Source organism: Heliangelus exortis, chromosome 4, assembly GCF_036169615.1.
Source record: "Heliangelus exortis chromosome 4, bHelExo1.hap1, whole genome shotgun sequence".
NCBI lineage: Eukaryota > Metazoa > Chordata > Aves > Apodiformes > Trochilidae > Heliangelus > Heliangelus exortis.
In genome coordinates, this window is record NC_092425.1 from 9,505,390 (window position 1) to 9,522,462 (window position 17,073).

A 17,073-nucleotide genomic window follows, 5' to 3' on the forward strand; every position below is an offset into this window, starting at 1 on the left:
CAGGTGTGAGGGAAGTGCAGGGTCAGGTGTGATGGAAGTGCAGGGCACGTGTGAGGGAAGTGTAGGGCAGGTGTGAAGGAGGTGTGGGGGCAGGTGTGAAGGAGGTGTGAGGACCGAGGTGTGGGATGTGGTGTAAGGGAGGTGTGAGGTAGGTGTGATGGCGGTGCAGGGGTAGGTGTGAGGGAGGAGGGGTCAGGTGTGAGGGAGGTGCAGGTTCAGCCGTGAGGACTGAGGTGCCGTCCAAGGTGTGATGGCGACTTGAGGCTCAGTGGGTGGGAAGGGCAGGAGGCCCGGGGGAAGGCGGGGCCCTGCGCGGCCCTTCGCTACGTGGCTGCTGGAGCGTGCGGCTCTTCCGCCTCCGGGGCAGCCGCCGTCCCCGCCCCTTTCTCCGCCGCCGTCCCCGTGTTTCTCCTCCCGGTTCCAAGATGGCGGCGGCGGCGGCGGGCGGCGCGGGGGCGGCGGCGGGGCTGTGGAGCGAGGTGAACCGCTGCGGGCAGAACGGCGACTTCGCCCGTGCCCTCAAGTCCGTGAACAAGAGTGAGTGAGTGAGTGAGCGCCCCGGGGCCGCCATGTCGGCACCGGGCCCTGCCCTCCCCCTCTGTGCCGTGGGGCCGCACGCCCCCGGGAGCCGGGGCCCCTCACGGACTCCCTGACCGCCTCTCCCGGGCACCCTGTTCGCCCCTCCCCGGTTTCCGTGCCCCCCCCTCCCTCCCCGGGCCGGTGTCGTTTCCCGTGGAGTCTGCGAGGGGCGGTGCGGTGGGGAACGGGGCTGGGAAGGGAATGGGGCGTGGAGGGGGGATCCGTGTGTCGGCTCCGTGCCCGGGATACGGCCAAGGGCTCCTGGCGGCCCCCGGCAGGGTGCGAGGGGAGAGGCGGGAGGTGAATGGGGGGCAGCCGCCTGAGACCCGCACACGGACCGTGGGTTACTCCTGTTGCATCGCGCGGCCCCTGGTGCGGGCCACGGCTTCAGAGTCCACTCGTGGGTTTCCCCGCAGTTTTGGTCATGAAGGGACTGAGTGCTGTCTCTCAGGGAGCGGTGGTGATGTGCTTGACCCTGGGAGTCAGGGCTTGCTGGGGAGTGAGCCCACGCTGGGAGGTGTTCTGAGAGTTTGGCATGCAAAATGGGATTGCAGGATAAGACACGTTTTGGCTAAAAGTTCTCTCTTTGCTGTTCGTAGGGATTCATCTCCTGATTCATTAGATGTGAGAGTTGGGTTCATATAAAAAAAAAAACGAACAATTTGTGCCTCTCTGTTAGCTCTCCCTCACTGCCTTCCACTGGCAGAATTAGCAGAGTGACCTCCTGTTTGGAGCCATCCTGTCCTATATCAGGTGCTTTTCTTCCTGTACACACTTTATATGGCACTCAGGTTTTGGCACTGTGCTCTCTGCCTGGAAGTGAAATGCCAATGGAAGGTTTGCCCAGGTGCCTACAGCTCCTTTGGTGCAGCTCTGTTCCAGGCATGTTAGCACAGTGGCCACTTTGGGTAAGTTCAGCATTCATACTGGACTCTATCTTGACAGAATCTGTTTCACAAGCTGAGCCAAAGCAAGCAATACCAGAACCCATTTAAATTAACCTGACTGCCCTCTGTCTTGGATTTTTTTCAACTGTAACAACGTGTGGCTCTGATAAAGCCTTAATATGTCTGATAATGGGTTGGATTGTTGTGTTGAAACTCATTTCTCCTCCAGTACTGCAGATCAGCAAAGACGACGTGACTGCACTTCAGTGTAAAGTAGTGTGTCTTATCCAGAATGGGAACTTCAAGGAAGCCCTCAGTGTAATCAACACCCATACTAAAGTGTTAACCAGGTCAGTTGTTTCTTGCTGTACTCTGCAAAACATGAAACCACAGGTCCTTGAGAAGCTGCTGCAGATTCAGTGGAGGGGACAAATAGGCAGTAAAATAGGGCAAAAGGTGCTCAGAGTCATTGGGATTTGGAAACACTGATTTATTCTGGCTGTGAGAGGTGGTCTGGATGACTTTGAGACAGTCAAATCTTGCTGTTACTGTTGAAGGGATTGTCCCTAATCAAGTTTTCAGCCACTTTCATGTGCTGATTCTGCTAGGTGACATGGCTGACCACCCCAACTGGTAAAAGGGAAGAGGACAGGTCTTAAGGAGGGAGTGAGAAGAGAGAAGGGAGAAATCCTTGCTTGGGGGCAGCAAGCTATTGGCTTTGAGTGGCTGTGTCATCACACTTGGGATCCTTTTCTTTGCCAGCCTGAAGGTGCTGCTTCACCTTTTGCATGGTACAGGCCCTTTGTGTGGGTTCTCAAAACTAGGACCTTGGAGAGAGCTTTTGTTAGAGAACAAGTCAGGCTTCCCATGTACATCATTCAGCAGACTCTAATTTTCTTTGTAATAAAGATGCTCTTTGTGCAATGATGAGAATGAAAATTGGTACCCATGAGCTGCCCAGCAGCAAAACTTTTTTCTTTTGGATAATTCTTTTGTAAAGGAGTTTCCCAGAAAAGTGTGTTTTGGCATCAGTGTGATGAAACATATCCTCATTTATGTTCATATCTGAAAAAAAAAATTACCTTATTCACAAATTCCTTTTTTCCTGTGATGTAAGTGGTTTAGTTTATATTTTTTTAGTATATGGTGAATAGGAGGAGTAATTTCTTTACTGCAGAGTTGTCCCAAGAATTTCTTTAGCTTGGCTGTGCTCTGTGTCTCTCTGTATCCCGCAGAGCAGGACAAGTGGTGATTCTTGTCTGCCTCGAAGCTGTCCTGTCCTGCACTGAGGGTGACCCACTGCTTTGCTTTAATTCTTAATGCCATTTGTTTGCTTTCAGACTCTCTTAATCGTTCAGCTGGACTAAGATAATTTTTTACAGACCAAGAAATAACTGGTGACAAGTGGCATGAGTGATGAACTAAGGGAATCACTGATGAAGTTTCCTTTGGCTTACGTGGTAGCTCAGGGTGTAGGTGGAATTTAGTGTTCAATGCTCTGCTTTTTTGATAATGCTTCCCTGCTGGTGTGAGCTTGCTTTGAAGGCAGTTTTATTTTAACATCAGTATACCTTTTTGCTGCAGTTCTGCTGTGCTGATATTTCAAAGCAGGTTAATGTTAATGTTGGCCCTCCCTGTAGGAGGGACTGTGTTTTATAACATTTTTTTTTCTCCCTCTGTGTGAGTCGATTGTCTTTGAAAGTTCTCAGTGACAATCTTTTGCTGAGATGGAATGCCTTCTCCTTAAGAAGGACTCCCATAATGAAGTTTGGTATTGTTTTAGCTTTAAGCAGTTGATTTGCATTATCAGTAGGAGGCAGGAACTGGGACACATGAAATGTCGTGTCTGGAAACACCAGAAAAATTAATCTCTTCTTTTAGGTGAAGTTTTGATATTCCTTCTCTGCTGAACACAAAGTAAGTTTTAAGATATTTTCAGTGCTCAGCAGATCCATAATTCAGTGTTCTGGAGTCATGTGCTCACCTCTGGTGTTTCGCTTTCGGGGCTTGTAGCAGTCTGTGACTGATTAGGGCTGCTGAAGTGTGTTCAGGTGGGTGAATGCTGTTGAGTGAAGACTCTTTCAGCCTTTGTCTTATCTCTGCAGTGACATTATTGCCTTTGAGAAGGCCTACTGTGAATACAGGCTGAATCGTATTGAAAGTGCTCTCAAGACCATTCAGAGTGCCAGTCAGCAGACAGACAAGCTGAAGGAGCTTTATGGACAAGTGGTAATTACAAGCTTTTCTTCCTGGTGGGAGTTTCATATGCTGGATGCCTTGCCCCTCCTCTAATCTGGGGCAAGTATGGGGACAGAATTTCTTTCTCTGCCTCGAAGGTAAGGAGAAGTACAGTTCCCAGCTGTTGGAAATTCTGTGGAGTTCCAGTCACCTGTTGCTGGAGGCAGTTGTCATCTTATTGCCACTGAACCAGACGTTACATTTGTGATTTCCTTTCCTTTTGTGGGTCTGACCTGATAATAACCATCTGGCCAAGGGGATGGAGGATGCAAGAGAGATGATGAGGTTTATTTGTGGTCAAACCATCTGCCTGCTTTAGATGACTGCCCAGGAATGGTTTGTGGGACCTGGAATCTCAGTCGTTAGAAGTGAAGCAGAAAAGTTGCATTTCTTCTCTATTTTTCCCCTGGTTAATCAGGACAGTTTTGTGAAGAATTGGCTGTCTTCTCTCAGCTGCATGAAAGATCTTCCATTTAATCTCTGTGTCATAGAGAGGTGATCTAATCTGGAAGAAGGTTGTTTGAGGACAAAACTGTTTGGACTGCAGCTTTTAAAGAGGCTGTTTTAGGATTAAGAACTGTGCCATTCGTGTGCAGGCCTCTGGTGTGGCATTGCTTGAGTCCTTGCACGTGTAAACTGTAGGTGCAAACGTTAGTGACGTTCAGCTTAAAACATTTGATGCTCTGCTGTTGCCAGTCTGTGGGGAGGGAGTAAAAAAGCTGTAGTTGGTAGGATAGATGTGGAAATACTACTCTGAAGGCTGATCCCTTCTCCTCCTCAGTTGTACAGGCTGGAGCGCTACGACGATTGTCTGGCTGCCTACAGGGACCTCATCCGCAACTCCCAGGATGAGTATGAGGAGGAGAGGAAAACCAACCTCTCTGCTGTGGTGGCAGCACAGAGCACCTGGGAGAAGGTGATGCCAGTAAGTAAGCGTGTGTGCACGTGAAAGTGTGAGTCAAGGAATAAAGGGTATGGAATCACTGATATTGAACAGCATAGAAATGTGTTCCTGTCTCTTCATGGCTTCTGAGTGGCTCGAAGGTCACCCAGTGGTTTCCTCTGTATGGAGGAATAAATGCTCTTGCTGTCCATGAATTATAAGTCACCTTTCATCTCTGGGAGCCTGGTATTAGTAGATGTCACAGCAGAGCAGGAAGCATATCTCTGTAAGCCTGTATTAGGCAGGACATCTGTGGTGACTGGCACTTTGCTCTGTCTCGTTACCCCCTTGCTCAGGGTAAAGCTAACTGCCTGGCTCACCCAGCCATGCTTTGGGAGTGTGTGTGTCAATGAGCTGTGCAGATTGCAATGTTCTCATTTTATCAGAAATGTTTGTCTTTGGAGCATGCTCAGCATTTTGTATTGTGCTGTGCATCTACTTTGTAGTTCTCTAGAGTTCTTACCTGCCCTCTTCCAGCAGCTTAAGTAGTCCCCAAGTTCAGGTTGTAGTTTTTTTGCTGCTTTGTCAATTGTTTCTTTGTTGTGCAATCTGAGGGAAGATCCTTTGCACTGTGACTATTTGCCAGGTGCATTTCTGCTGTGGTTTAACCCCAGCCATCAACTAAATACCACACGACCCTTCCCTCACTTTCCCTGCAGTGGGATGGGGAAGAGAAGGAAGATAATAACAGCAACAACAACTGTAATGGTAATAGTAGTAGTGATGATGAAATGATACACAAAACAAATGATGCACAGCACAATTGTGCATCACCTGCTGACTGGTGCCCTGATGTTTCTTGAGCTGAGGCACCCTCCAGACAACTCCCCTTAGTTTACACTTGGAGCATGATGTGATATGGTGTGGGATATCCCTTTGGCCAGCTTGGTTTAGCTGTGCCACTTCCCAGTTTCTTGCTTGCAGGGCATGAGGAGCTGAAGAGTCCTTGGCTAGTGTTAAGCACTCCTTAGCAAAACATCACTGTGTTATCAACATTGTTACTAAATCCAAAACACAGCACTATACTAGCAGCTAGAAATAAATTTATCCATATTCCAGCTGAAACCAGGACAGTGCCTTTTAAAATTGCCTCTAAGTTTATTTTGCAAGAAATGGTTTACATGTACATGAGAAATACAGTTTGTTTTGTATGTATACAGGGATCTGTATAGATCAGGTGGTGTTTATACAGTGTTAAATTTGCTTTTCATACTAGGAGGATTTGGGCCTTCGAGAAGCTACCTATGAACTGTGTTATAACAGTGCATGTGCATTGATTGGGCAAGGAAGGCTGAATGAAGCAATGAAAAAGCTACAGAAAGCAGAAGGTAAAACCATGGTGAGGTGAGAGGGAAGCCTTGCATGATAGAAGTAGTTACTTGCTCTCTATAGGAATGCTTGATCAGAGAGAAGGAGGTTTTGAGAATTTTTTGTTCCTGGATGGTTCCTGACAGGACTGGTGTTCTTGTAGAAGTGTTCCTCTGCAGCTTTTTTCCAGAGCCATGTGGCATGTACCATGTCCTGGCTCTCTTACAGCCCCCTGATTGCTTTTCAGTGCCTTTGAGCAGCTTTTTGAAGTAGGATATAGACATGAGTGTAAGTTCTTATCAATAAGCACAAGGTGTTTCATCTATTCTAACTCCTGATTTTGTTAGTACATGTATCTATCTAAACAAATACTATAAAAAAACCAGAAATAATTCATGGTCTGAATTAGATAGGAAATTAGTATAAGTGAATAAATGGGGGTTTTGTGAAGATTTTTTTTCTCTGTGGGGTGGAAGGGTGATTTTGTGTGTGTTTTAAAAAAAGGAAGTGACTGGGGAGTGGAAAAATTAGTTTCTTTCTGATCTAATTGCTCTTGCAATTACTTGTTAATAATAAATTAATATGATATCCATAAAGTAGGTCAGTTCTGCCCCGATTTCAATGACAGAATAGCAGTTCTCTCATATAACTGATTTATTAAGGATGTGTAATTTGGGCCTATGTGATGTGCTATTAGTCCTTTGGAGAGCAAAACAAGAGATATTCAGGTGAGGTGTATGAGAAAGTTAAGAAGTGACTGGTATCTGTATTGAAAACTGATGGACTGCTGCCACCATAAAGGGTGTTGTAATCTGAATATTGCATGCTTGAAGCACTTAAAATAACTCCCAAGATGGTGAGCAGTTGCTGCTGAGTGATCTCTATGGAAAATACCAGGAGTTAGGTTTAAGAACATTTCTGCCCAGAGGAAAATGAGTGTGTGACTGCTCTCAGAAGGCAGTGCTGGGAGAGACAATGTTTCCTGTGCATTTGGTATTTCTGTATCATCTACTCTTCTCCCTCATGAGCAGTCCCAACAGTCATCAGACTTGTGGTCAGATGTAATGCTGCAAAAGTTTCAGGAATACATGAAAAAAGTGGATGCTCCTCCATGCCTCTAGGACTTTTGGACTTTTTTTTTTCCTCCTCTAAATTGTGTTCTTCAATTTTTTTTTTTCTTTCTAGAACTGTGCCGCCAGTCTCTGTCAGAGGACTCTGTAAGTTCTTGATGTTGTTCTGCAAAGTGTTTGCTTTGCACCAGCACGAATGAGGGTGCAGTCATCAAGGGTGCTGCAGGTAGCCAGGTGGTAGCCAAAGCTGCTGTGCAGGGCTGCCCAGCAAGACTTGCCCCTGCTGCTGGTACCCACTGGTGTGGCTGGGGCAGCAGCTGTGGTTGTTGCAGAAGGGTAGCTAACACTGCAGGCTGTTTGCTGTAGTTCTTGCACAGCTGACTGAGCTGGTACAGGCAGAATGGGTACAGGTTGTCTGAGACCACTCTGTGACCCACCCCATGGATCAGCATGCTGGGTGGGTGGTGGGAAACCTTATTTCAAGCAGATGGACTCATTCAGCACACAAGTTAAGGGTATCTTAAGATTCTTGCAAGAGAAAGTGAAGCTTTCTTTTCTCCTGGTTTAACCTGGATATGTTGTATTTGTGCTGTGACTACAACTGTCACTTCTGGTAGCTGGGGTACTTGGTTCCTGATACTGCCCAAGAGAGCTCATAGACATTATCCATCAGAATGCTGAAGCCAGGGGAGGAGAGGTGAGATGACAACTTTTTTTCTTTTTGCCTCATTTTCCTTCAGGATGTGACAGAAGAAGACATTGAGGCTGAACTGGCCATTATTCATGGTCAGATGGCTTATATCATGCAACTGCAGGGTCGTACAGAAGATGCTCTACAGCTCTACAATCAAATAATCAAGTTGAAGTAAGGACTTTGCTAAAACAAAGTCTTGGTCTTCTATTTGTAGAGAGACCACTGTTTATTAACAATGTGCTTTTTGCTTCTTTTGTTGGCAGGCCAACAGATGTAGGACTGCTTGCTGTCATTGCAAATAACATCATCACAATTAACAAGGTACAGAATTACCTTGCTGCTTTCAGTGTAGTTACTCAGCCTGCTTCTCTTTTTCTGTGGAGAGAAGGGGGATAACCAGGAAAGGCTTATCCCTAAGCAGCAGTTAAATCTTCTACAAGGAATGTAGTGAAATCTTCTTGTGATGTGTGACTTCCCCCAGGACCAAAATGTCTTTGACTCAAAGAAGAAGGTGAAGCTGACCAATGCAGAAGGTGTTGAGCATAAACTCTCCAAGAAACAGCTCCAGGCCATTGAATTCAACAAAGCTTTGCTGGCAATGTACACTAACCAGGTAGAGGAAACTCATCTGCACTAAGTAGCTACAGATTTACACCACTGGAGTATGGCTGGGCAGAACCAGATATGCAGCTGTTCTGTGTCAGAAGACCACTTGGTTTTAGGCATGTAAATGAGGAGACAAAAAAAAAAGATCCCTAAAAGAACAGCCAGCCAGTTGTGTAGGGCCTTGAGTGCTGCTGTAGGGAGGATGGTGTGGAGATGGTGAGAGGACCGAAGGGATGCTGGGGGTGGTGTCTTGAATGTATCTGAAGTGCTTCTAAGAGGACTTGTTTCTCTGTACCTGTTTTAGGGAAGCCATCACTAGCTTCTCTCCTTAGCTACAACTGCTTTGTGAACCCTGTGCTAGGTGCTTGCAGAGGCTGAGAAAGGGGTGTTCTCTCTTCCCACTCTTCAGGCAGATCAGTGCCGCAAGCTGTCAGCAGGCCTCCAGTCACAGAGCCCGGAGCATCTCCTCCCAGTGCTTATCCAGGCAGCCCAGCTCTGTCGTGAGAAGCAGCATGCAAAGGCTGTAGGGCTTCTGCAGGTAGGTGAAGAGAAAGTACTCCTTTGGCCAACCTCTGTTTATGTTAAACCTTGGCTTCACATTCTTGAGTGCTGTTTCTCTTTGTTTGTTTTGTCTGGTTTAAATTTTCAGACAAGGGTGTCTGTGCTTATTTTGTCTTGGTTTAATGCTGCTGAAATGCATTTGCACCCAACTGAACAACTTTGCTCTTAAAGGGAAATAGTTCCCTTGCACCTCTGGTTTTTATTGTTTAGGAAGTTGCAGTGGACCTCTGGATTAAGCACTGGGCTCTGCTGCTCTGCTTCCAAGCAGTTTGCATCAGCCTCCTTTTTGGATGCAGTGAGTGGCCTGAGATGGAAATCTAAGGGGGTGATGGGCACTCCTGGGGGCCCTCTTCTGCTGTGTGCTGAAGCCTGCTTGTGCTGGAAAGCTTCCTTTGGCTCTTGCCAGCTTGCTGTAACTGAGCATGAGATATGATTCACTAGAGCAGCAGCCTGGTGCCCACACACATTGAATTGTTTTTCCCTCTGACTCAGGACTTTGCAGACCAGCACCCTGCCAATGCTGCTGAAATCAAGCTGACGATGGCCCAGCTAAAAATTGCTCAAGGTATCCAGTGTTCTCCTTTGTTGGGGATTGTCTGCACAGGATAATGTTACAAGGGGTGAGAAGAAGAAGCTTTAGGGCAATCTTTGCTACAGTCACTGTTTTGTCAAGGGTGTAGAGGACAGCTGCTTCAGTCAGATATTCTATATGTTGCTATGGCTGGACAAAGCTCATAGCTTAATATCTGGATATCCAGGTTCCACAGATCCCTGGCAGAGATGTCCACAGTCTTTGTAAATAGTAAGGCTGAATCTGTTGTGGGGTAGGATGGTGTTGGGAGCAGTGTAGGGCTCCCTGATGGTCCTCTTCCTGTATGTAGTTGTGCAGCATAGAGTTACTGGTGAAAGAGAATACCCTGCTTGCACAAGCTCTCATGAACCCTTGCAGGATGTGGCAAGGGCAGAGAGGTCCTATGTGTGGAGAGCTGTCCTTTATTCTTGGAAAATGGAGAAGGTGTTCTGAGAAGGGGATCATTATGTCCACATTGTTTACAGTTGGTTGGAAGCTCACTGTCAGGGTGAGGTGTTACTGTGCAGCTCAGTATGTTCCTCCCTGGGTCTCTTTTAGGCAGTGTTACCAAAGCCTGCATGATCCTGAGGAGCATAGAAGAGCTGCAGCACAAGCCTGGTATGGTAAGCAAAACTCTGTCTGAACTGTATGAGGTTTTTTCCCTTGTAGCACAGCTGTGTACTGTCTGGCCCTTGATGCCTCTTCCCTGTGGTTTTGGCTCACCTGAGTGTCTGCAAGCAGTCTGAGCCCATCTTCCTTGAGCCCATGTCCTTGTCTTGGACAAAGGTGGAATTATAAGTTGCATCAGGTGTCCTGAACTTAAGTCACAGAAGTACTCTGCCTGTTAGCAGAGATGCTCTCTGCCTACATTCCTATTCTCTTTGTAATCCCTCAGACCTGTGTACTGCCTGGATTTACTTGCATAACATAACTGGAGCAGCTGCTTCCCTGGTATGTACTGTTGGGAAGTTTTGAAGCAGCTTAAGGATAATAAGTGTTAGGGAGAAAATGCTGGATGTTCCTTCTGGACAGCATCATCCTGGTCTGCACCATGTCTGTATCTGGTATTGAGAAGATCTTGATGACTTTGAAAATGCCCAAGGGTACAGTGTAAGCATCTTGAGCAGAGTGTGATAGTTACAGGTGTGTTCCAGTTGCAAATATCAGTGGTGAAAGTAATTTTTGGGGCAGTCAGCAATAGCAGCTCCTTGCCCTGAGTCACCTCGGGTTGTGACTGGGGTATACACAAACATGTGGTGTCTGTATCATCTCTTCAGTGCTGCTTTGTCTTTTCATGGGTCTTGGGGTAGAGAATGGGGGAAGAAAAACGTTTTCCAATGAAACTGTCCAGTAACAAACAAAGAAAGTACCAAGACAAGAAGGTTCTTTCTATGAATGCAGTGTCAGGTTTTTACCATAGGAGAAGGATTGGAGGGGACATTTCTTTGGGAGGGACCTATGTAGGAAGGGCTCTTCTGGACACCCTGCCTATTTCCACAGCTTGTTTTTAGGGACAGGGCAGAAAGCTCACACTGCCCCTGCTTTTAGGAATTTCCTTCATTTAACTATTGACTCTGGCTACAGACAGCTTGTGTGAGGATCTGCTTTAAGCTGCTTTTGCATGTTTGCAGGTGTCTGCTCTGGTGACAATGTACAGTCATGAAGAGGACATTGACAGTGCAATTGAGGTCTTCACACAGGCTATCCAGTGGTATCAGCAATTCCAGGCAAGTCAAACCACAGGAGCACAAGGATTTGTCTCAGTCTTTTCTAGCTAGTCCAACTCAGTTTCTCCTGCTGATGCACACCCCCAGCAGCTCATCCAGCTGGGGATTTGGAGACCTATGAGCTCCTGTTATGTAAGAGTTCATTTTAGAACTATTCCAGTATTTCAGGATGCATCACAAACAGGGAGCAGCAGCTCCTGTCTGTTGGTAGAATGGGGGTGCAGTGGTTGCCCAAATGCAGCAATCATTCCTTCTCCCTGGTCAGAAAGCATTGTGGAGCAGCAAGCTGTCTTGTCCCAGGCAGTTCTGCCTCACTCCTTGGAGTGAAAAGGTGTTCTGCTTTCTGCATGACAGGGTGCTAAGTCAGGTCTTGGGGGACATTAAAGCCAGCTAGGGTTGAGCCCTATGCTCTGGTAATGAGGGAAATAATTATGGCTGCTGTGTCTTTCAGCCAAAGTCTCCTGTCCATTTGTCACTGATAAGGGAAGCTGCCAACTTCAAACTAAAGCATGGCAGGAAGAAGGAAGCAATCAGTGACTTGGAGGAACTCTGGAAGTAAGTTGGGTGTTTGCTGAACAGGTCTGCACCCAGAGACCTCTCTGGGGCCAGGCAGTGCCTGACAGTGTTGGTTGGCTGGCAGCTGTCCTGTGGAGTTGCTTTTTCACAAGGGCTCCAATGCAAAGCCATATTTTTTAAGGAGAGGAGATCATTCATTTGATCTACAGCTGATGTTCAGTTGAAAATCTGGTTGACCTCTCCCAGAGGTCTTTTATGTGCAGTGAAGGTTGCTTTGGGGACTGGGATGCATCATTTTTCCTAGTGCTGCATGAGCTACGGATGTCTAGGATTTAATTTTTATGATGTAATTGATGGGACTTTTTTTGAGGGACTGTTAGTTTGACTTTGCTGCTGGGACCTGGGGGTTTTTCTTCTTTCATTGCCTGCTTCATGACACTGTGGAGATGCCTGCTACCTCCTTTTGTCCACACCAGTGATGTTTGGTGATGTGCTCTGGAGGAGATCACAGACACGTGCTTGTCCCCTCAGACAGCAGCTGTGCTGCAGCAGCACACACTGCACTCTGACACCAGTCTTTAGGATGAGTCTGTACCATGGTAACTTTGTTCTTTTTTTCCCCTCTATTATAAAGGCAAAACCCAAAAGATGTGCACACTCTGGCACAGCTCATCTCTGCCTACTCCCTGGTGGACCCTGAAAAAGCTAAAGTGTATCCTTTTGATGGTGGTACCAAAAAAATGAAAGATGTATTTAGGCATTGCTCCCTTGGGCTATAGCTATGTGGGGAATTCAGACTCAGTCTCACCTGAAGGAAGGAAAGGAACATTTCCAGAACAGTTGCATATCCAGGCCAAGTTGTCTGGAGCTATATTACTTGTCTAATTGGTTTGATTACTGTGGCATCCCAGGACTCTTTTGTCTTTGGCCTCCTTCTCTCTGAGAATTGATAACTTAAGACTAGGTGGAACCAAAAATAGGAGCTTCTCCATCTTTTCTAATGGAATCTTAAACCTGTGGTAGTTATGCAGAGCTGTGCCTAATAAAACTTCACTAAGATCTCACTGACCTAAAGTACTAGGTTTACATACTGCTTTTGCCACCCTGACCAGCTTTCAGAGGAAGTTGCTGCTTCTGTCCCTGTACCAAAAAAAGGGAAAATGAGGCAGATGGTGAATTAAGCAGCTCATCTCAGCTTTTATAGTAAGCTGGTAAGAGAGCTGGAATTAGCCCCAGAGGCATGTCTGGTCTCTGCATTTCAAACATGCCAGATTTGTTCATGCTGAAGTTGCCAGTTGCTATCTGGACAAATCTGGATGTTTATCTTCTTGCTTGTTGGTTTGCATCCCTGAACCCTTCCCTTGCAGTCTTAGCAAACACTTGCCTTCCTCAGATGCCATGTCTTTGAAAGTGGATGTTGATGCACTGGAGAACTCCCATGGAGCAACCTATGTTCGGAAGAAAGCTGGGAAGCTGACTGGAGACAACCAGCAAAAGGAGCCAGGGTAAAGTGGGCTGCAGGGCCTCTGGGGCACTCGTTCTTTGGGGTGGCACAAGAACCACACCTGGTGTGGTGGGGGCATTGCTGTAGAAGGTGGGATGGTGGAAGGGGAGCCTGTTGTTTAAGTGCAAGAAACTTCAAGCAGACCAAGTTTTGAGAGAGAATGGGAATGGTTTAGCTTCCTCCATATCCAGTTTTTAGTTGAAGTTTGTGCTGTGTCCGTGCTGTGTCACAGCAGCTGTTTCCCTTCTTGCTTTTCAGACAAGGAGAAGTGAAGAAGAAGAAGAAAAAAAAGAAGGGTAAGTTGCCTTTCTTAGCTTTGGACCTGGCATAGCTCCAGGGAGCCCACCAGACTGTTACTTCAAATAGCCAGCCTCGAGCTCCCCAAGAGCTGGAGCCCTTTACTGAGGCTGGGTCCCTGCCAATCCAGACCTCAGTGGTAGCTTGTTTGGATGAGGCATTTTTCCACAGAAGTGAGAGCACCACCCTGATGGGATGGTGTGGATATCTGGGCTCTTTGTGCTTCCTGGCTGCTGACATCCCCTGCGTATGCTTTGGTGATGGCTCTGCAGTGTGTGAGATGCCAATCTCATTTCCCTGCACTGGGTTTTCTGCAGGAAAGCTGCCTAAGAACTATGACCCCAAAGTGACTCCTGACCCTGAGCGGTGGCTCCCGATGCGGGAGCGTTCTTACTACCGTGGAAGGAAGAAGGGCAAAAAGAAGGATCAGGTTGGCAAGGGGACTCAGGGTTCAACCACAGCTGGCTCCTCTGAACTGTAAGTTTTGCAGGGCTTGATGTGGGGAAACTCTTGGGTGGCTGCAAGGGCTGCGTTTTTACTGCTTTTCTCTAAATCTGTCACCATGCCAACCATGGGTAGCACAAGTGAAACTGTACTTTGGCACTTGCATCTTCTACCAGCTGCTCTTCCCCAAGATCCCTATGGGTTGCTGAAAACCAAAATGATACATTAGGCATGCTTGAAAGTGCCAATGTGCAAATAGAATTCCTACAGTCTTAGTGTGTTTTCCTTAGGTATGATGATGACATGACTGCATGTTTTCTCTTGAGCTATTTGCTTTCAAGTCTTTCTGTGTCTGGAGAGCCTTTACCCATGATTTAGGAAAACACCATAGTTCCTTCTAAGTTTGAAACTGATTATTTGAGCTGGAATCAGGGTTTACCATTGGGTGTGAGGCCTGGCAGCAAGGTCTAGCATCAGAGAGAAAGAAGTTTTTCTAAAATAATATCAAAGCAGGGAACTGCCAGTGCTATCTATCTTGACAGAAGCATGAAAAGCCTTTTGTGGCACTGTTGTCTTGAGCAGCATTTGCAAGGAGAGCTGGAACAAAGATGCCTTTGTGGTTAAGGGTAGAGGAAAGATGTTAGGTTTGCACTGCCTGAGCATGGGGGCCTGGAAGGAGCATGAGCTGCCACGTGTCTATTCAAAAGTTAGCCTTGCTTTTGTGGGCTTCCACTGTCAAGTGAACATCTGTCAGAAGGTGATTTCCTGCCCTTTGAGACGTGTTCCCATCATCCAGCAGCCCTTCTATATATCTTACAGCTTATTTAAGATCTCTGTGCATGAGTGTGCTCCCACATAATGCTATCTAATGCTCTTTTATGGGGCAGCTGCTCTTTTTTGCTGCCAGCTTCCTGCAGTAGTGCCACATCTTGCAGGTGTTTGTGACCCCATGTGGTATCTCCTTGTCTCCCCTTCCCTGCAGGGATGCCAGCAGGACTGCCAGCAGCCCACCTACCTCCCCTCGGCCTGGCAGCGCTGCAGCTGTATCAGCCACAAGCAACGTCATCCCCCCCAGGCACCAAAAACCTGCTGGTGCCCCAGCCACCAAGAAGAAACAGCAGCAGAAAAAGAAGAAGGGGGCTAAAGGAGGGTGGTAAAAATCAGGATGTGTAACCTCTCTCCCTCAACAGGTGATGCTGGTTGCAGAATAAAGGTCAGAAGCAAGTGCTGCTGAAAGGCTCTTGGTGTCAAGGTGTTTGTCCTGCCTGTAGGTGGTCTGGGGGGAGGTGGGCTGATATAGGAACCAAGATGTGGCTGCTCAACACGTTGCCTTTCTGACATTTGCCCCCACTGTGACTTAGGGTCTGCATCTGAGTTTGATGGCAATACCCTAAGAAGAAATCTGTCCACATTGCCAAGTATTTAAAAGCTGTGGATTAATCAAGAACTTCTTGAAACGAAGTTTTATGCTTTTCCTGCACATATTAAGGCTTCCAGAAGATCTGTCTGACAATATCTCTAACTATGCATGATGCAAACAGTCTTCTGTGTCTCATCCAAGCCAGCCATTGACCACCTGTTGTGGTTTAACTGCAGCCAGCAGCTAAGTCCCACACAGCTGCTTGCTCTCACCTCCAGTGGGAGAGAATCAGAGAGGTAAAAGTGAGAAAACACAGGGGTAAAAGACAGTAAATAAAGCAAAAGCCAGTTGCACAAGCAAAACAAACCAAGGAATTACTTCACAACTTCCAGCCATCCCCAGGAGAGCTGGGCTCCATCATGCATAATGGTTACTTGGGAGGGCAAACACCATCACTTCAAATGTCCCCCCCCATCCTCCCTTCCTTCTTGCCCCAGCTTTATATGCTGAGCATGATGTCATGGTATGGATGTCATTCCACTTGTGTCCCCTCCCAACTTTTTGTGCAACCCCAGCCTACCAGCTGGTGGGGTGTTATGAGAAGCAGAAAAGTAACTAAGCACTGCTCAGCAATAACAAAAATCTCTGCATTATCAGTGCTGTTTTCAGCACAAATCCAAAACACAGCCCCATACCAGCCACTATGAGGAAAATAACCATCCCAGCCAGAACCAGCACACCACTAAACAGCATAGGCTTAAAGGGTCTTGGAAAACAAGATAGAGAGGCTAGATTATTATTCTATGATTACTGGGGAGTAGGTAGCTTGAAGGAGGAGGACAAGTCTGTTATAAGAAAGCAGGGTGAAGTGTGGGACAGCTGCCTCCATCTTTTCTGCCTTATTCTAGTGACCCTGGTAAGACAAGAGAGAGCTAAAAGAAAGTGGCTGTGGTGGGTGGGCTGCAGGGGAGAGTCGTGCACTTCCCAAGTGAAAGCTGGTGGTGAAATGGAAGCTTTGTCTGCTCTCCTAGCACCCACAGGTAGCCTCCAAGCATCCCTTGAAGCTTCTGGTTGGGTCTGAACGTAGCAGAACTGTGTTTCTCCATACACGATCTTTCTAGGGGTTGAAATAGCGCTTAAGGAAAGGTTGTCAGGTGTCAGCCCCAAAATCAAGAGCTGTCTCTGAAAGGATTTAAAGCAAAGACCTGAAGAGGTGGGAAGGGGAATGTTGATGTTGCTTAGTCCTCCCTCCTCTGGGTCCCAATGGAGTAAAAATCTACTAAGTAGAATCCAGCTTTTATCACCTTGACTGCACACGGGCAGCATCTGGAAGGGGGCTGGGTGTGTGCTGCTCGCCGAGAACAGCGTCGCGGTAGCCACTGCTGCCCCGAGAGTGCTGAAGAGAAATGATTGCTGACAGGGAGAGAGAGATGTGCCGGGGTGTTGTGCTGCAGGGGGGAGGCACTGTCCCGCAGCGGTGCAGTTTCTGGAGGGTGATTTGGAGAGAGGTTACCGGAGGATACTGCAGCGCTATCTTCTCCGGGTGTCTCCTCCGGTCAAACCCGGCGGGAACTCAGACCGGATGGCACTGGGGGCTTGTGCCACTGCGGGAGCCCGGGTCCGGCTGCCGGCACGGTGCCCCGACCGCTCCCCCCGCGACCGGGTGTCCAGGCAGCAGCGAGGGAAGCTTGCCTGCCTCTCGCGGCAAACCCCCGCCGGTGCCCGGGCTGGCTCCGCTCCGCACGGTGCTGACAGCAGCCCAGCGCTC

At 47.5% G+C, this 17,073-nt stretch overlaps 1 protein-coding gene across 1 annotated transcript; it reads left to right on the top strand.

The window, feature by feature from the left end:
- The first annotated feature begins 352 nt into the window (after nt 1–352).
- Nucleotides 353–15,182, top strand: SRP72 (signal recognition particle 72). The gene is made up of 19 exons (XM_071742893.1): nt 353–537; nt 1,696–1,816; nt 3,572–3,695; nt 4,486–4,629; nt 5,864–5,975; nt 7,141–7,172; nt 7,766–7,890; nt 7,983–8,040; nt 8,201–8,332; nt 8,735–8,863; nt 9,379–9,451; nt 10,016–10,080; nt 11,089–11,184; nt 11,636–11,739; nt 12,335–12,412; nt 13,068–13,205; nt 13,463–13,500; nt 13,819–13,978; nt 14,928–15,182. The coding sequence occupies exons 1-19, from the start codon at nt 426–428 to the stop codon at nt 15,100–15,102; spliced, it is 2,016 nt and encodes a 671-aa protein (XP_071598994.1). The 5' UTR covers nt 353–425; the 3' UTR covers nt 15,103–15,182.
- Nucleotides 15,183–17,073: the final 1,891 nt, after the last annotated feature.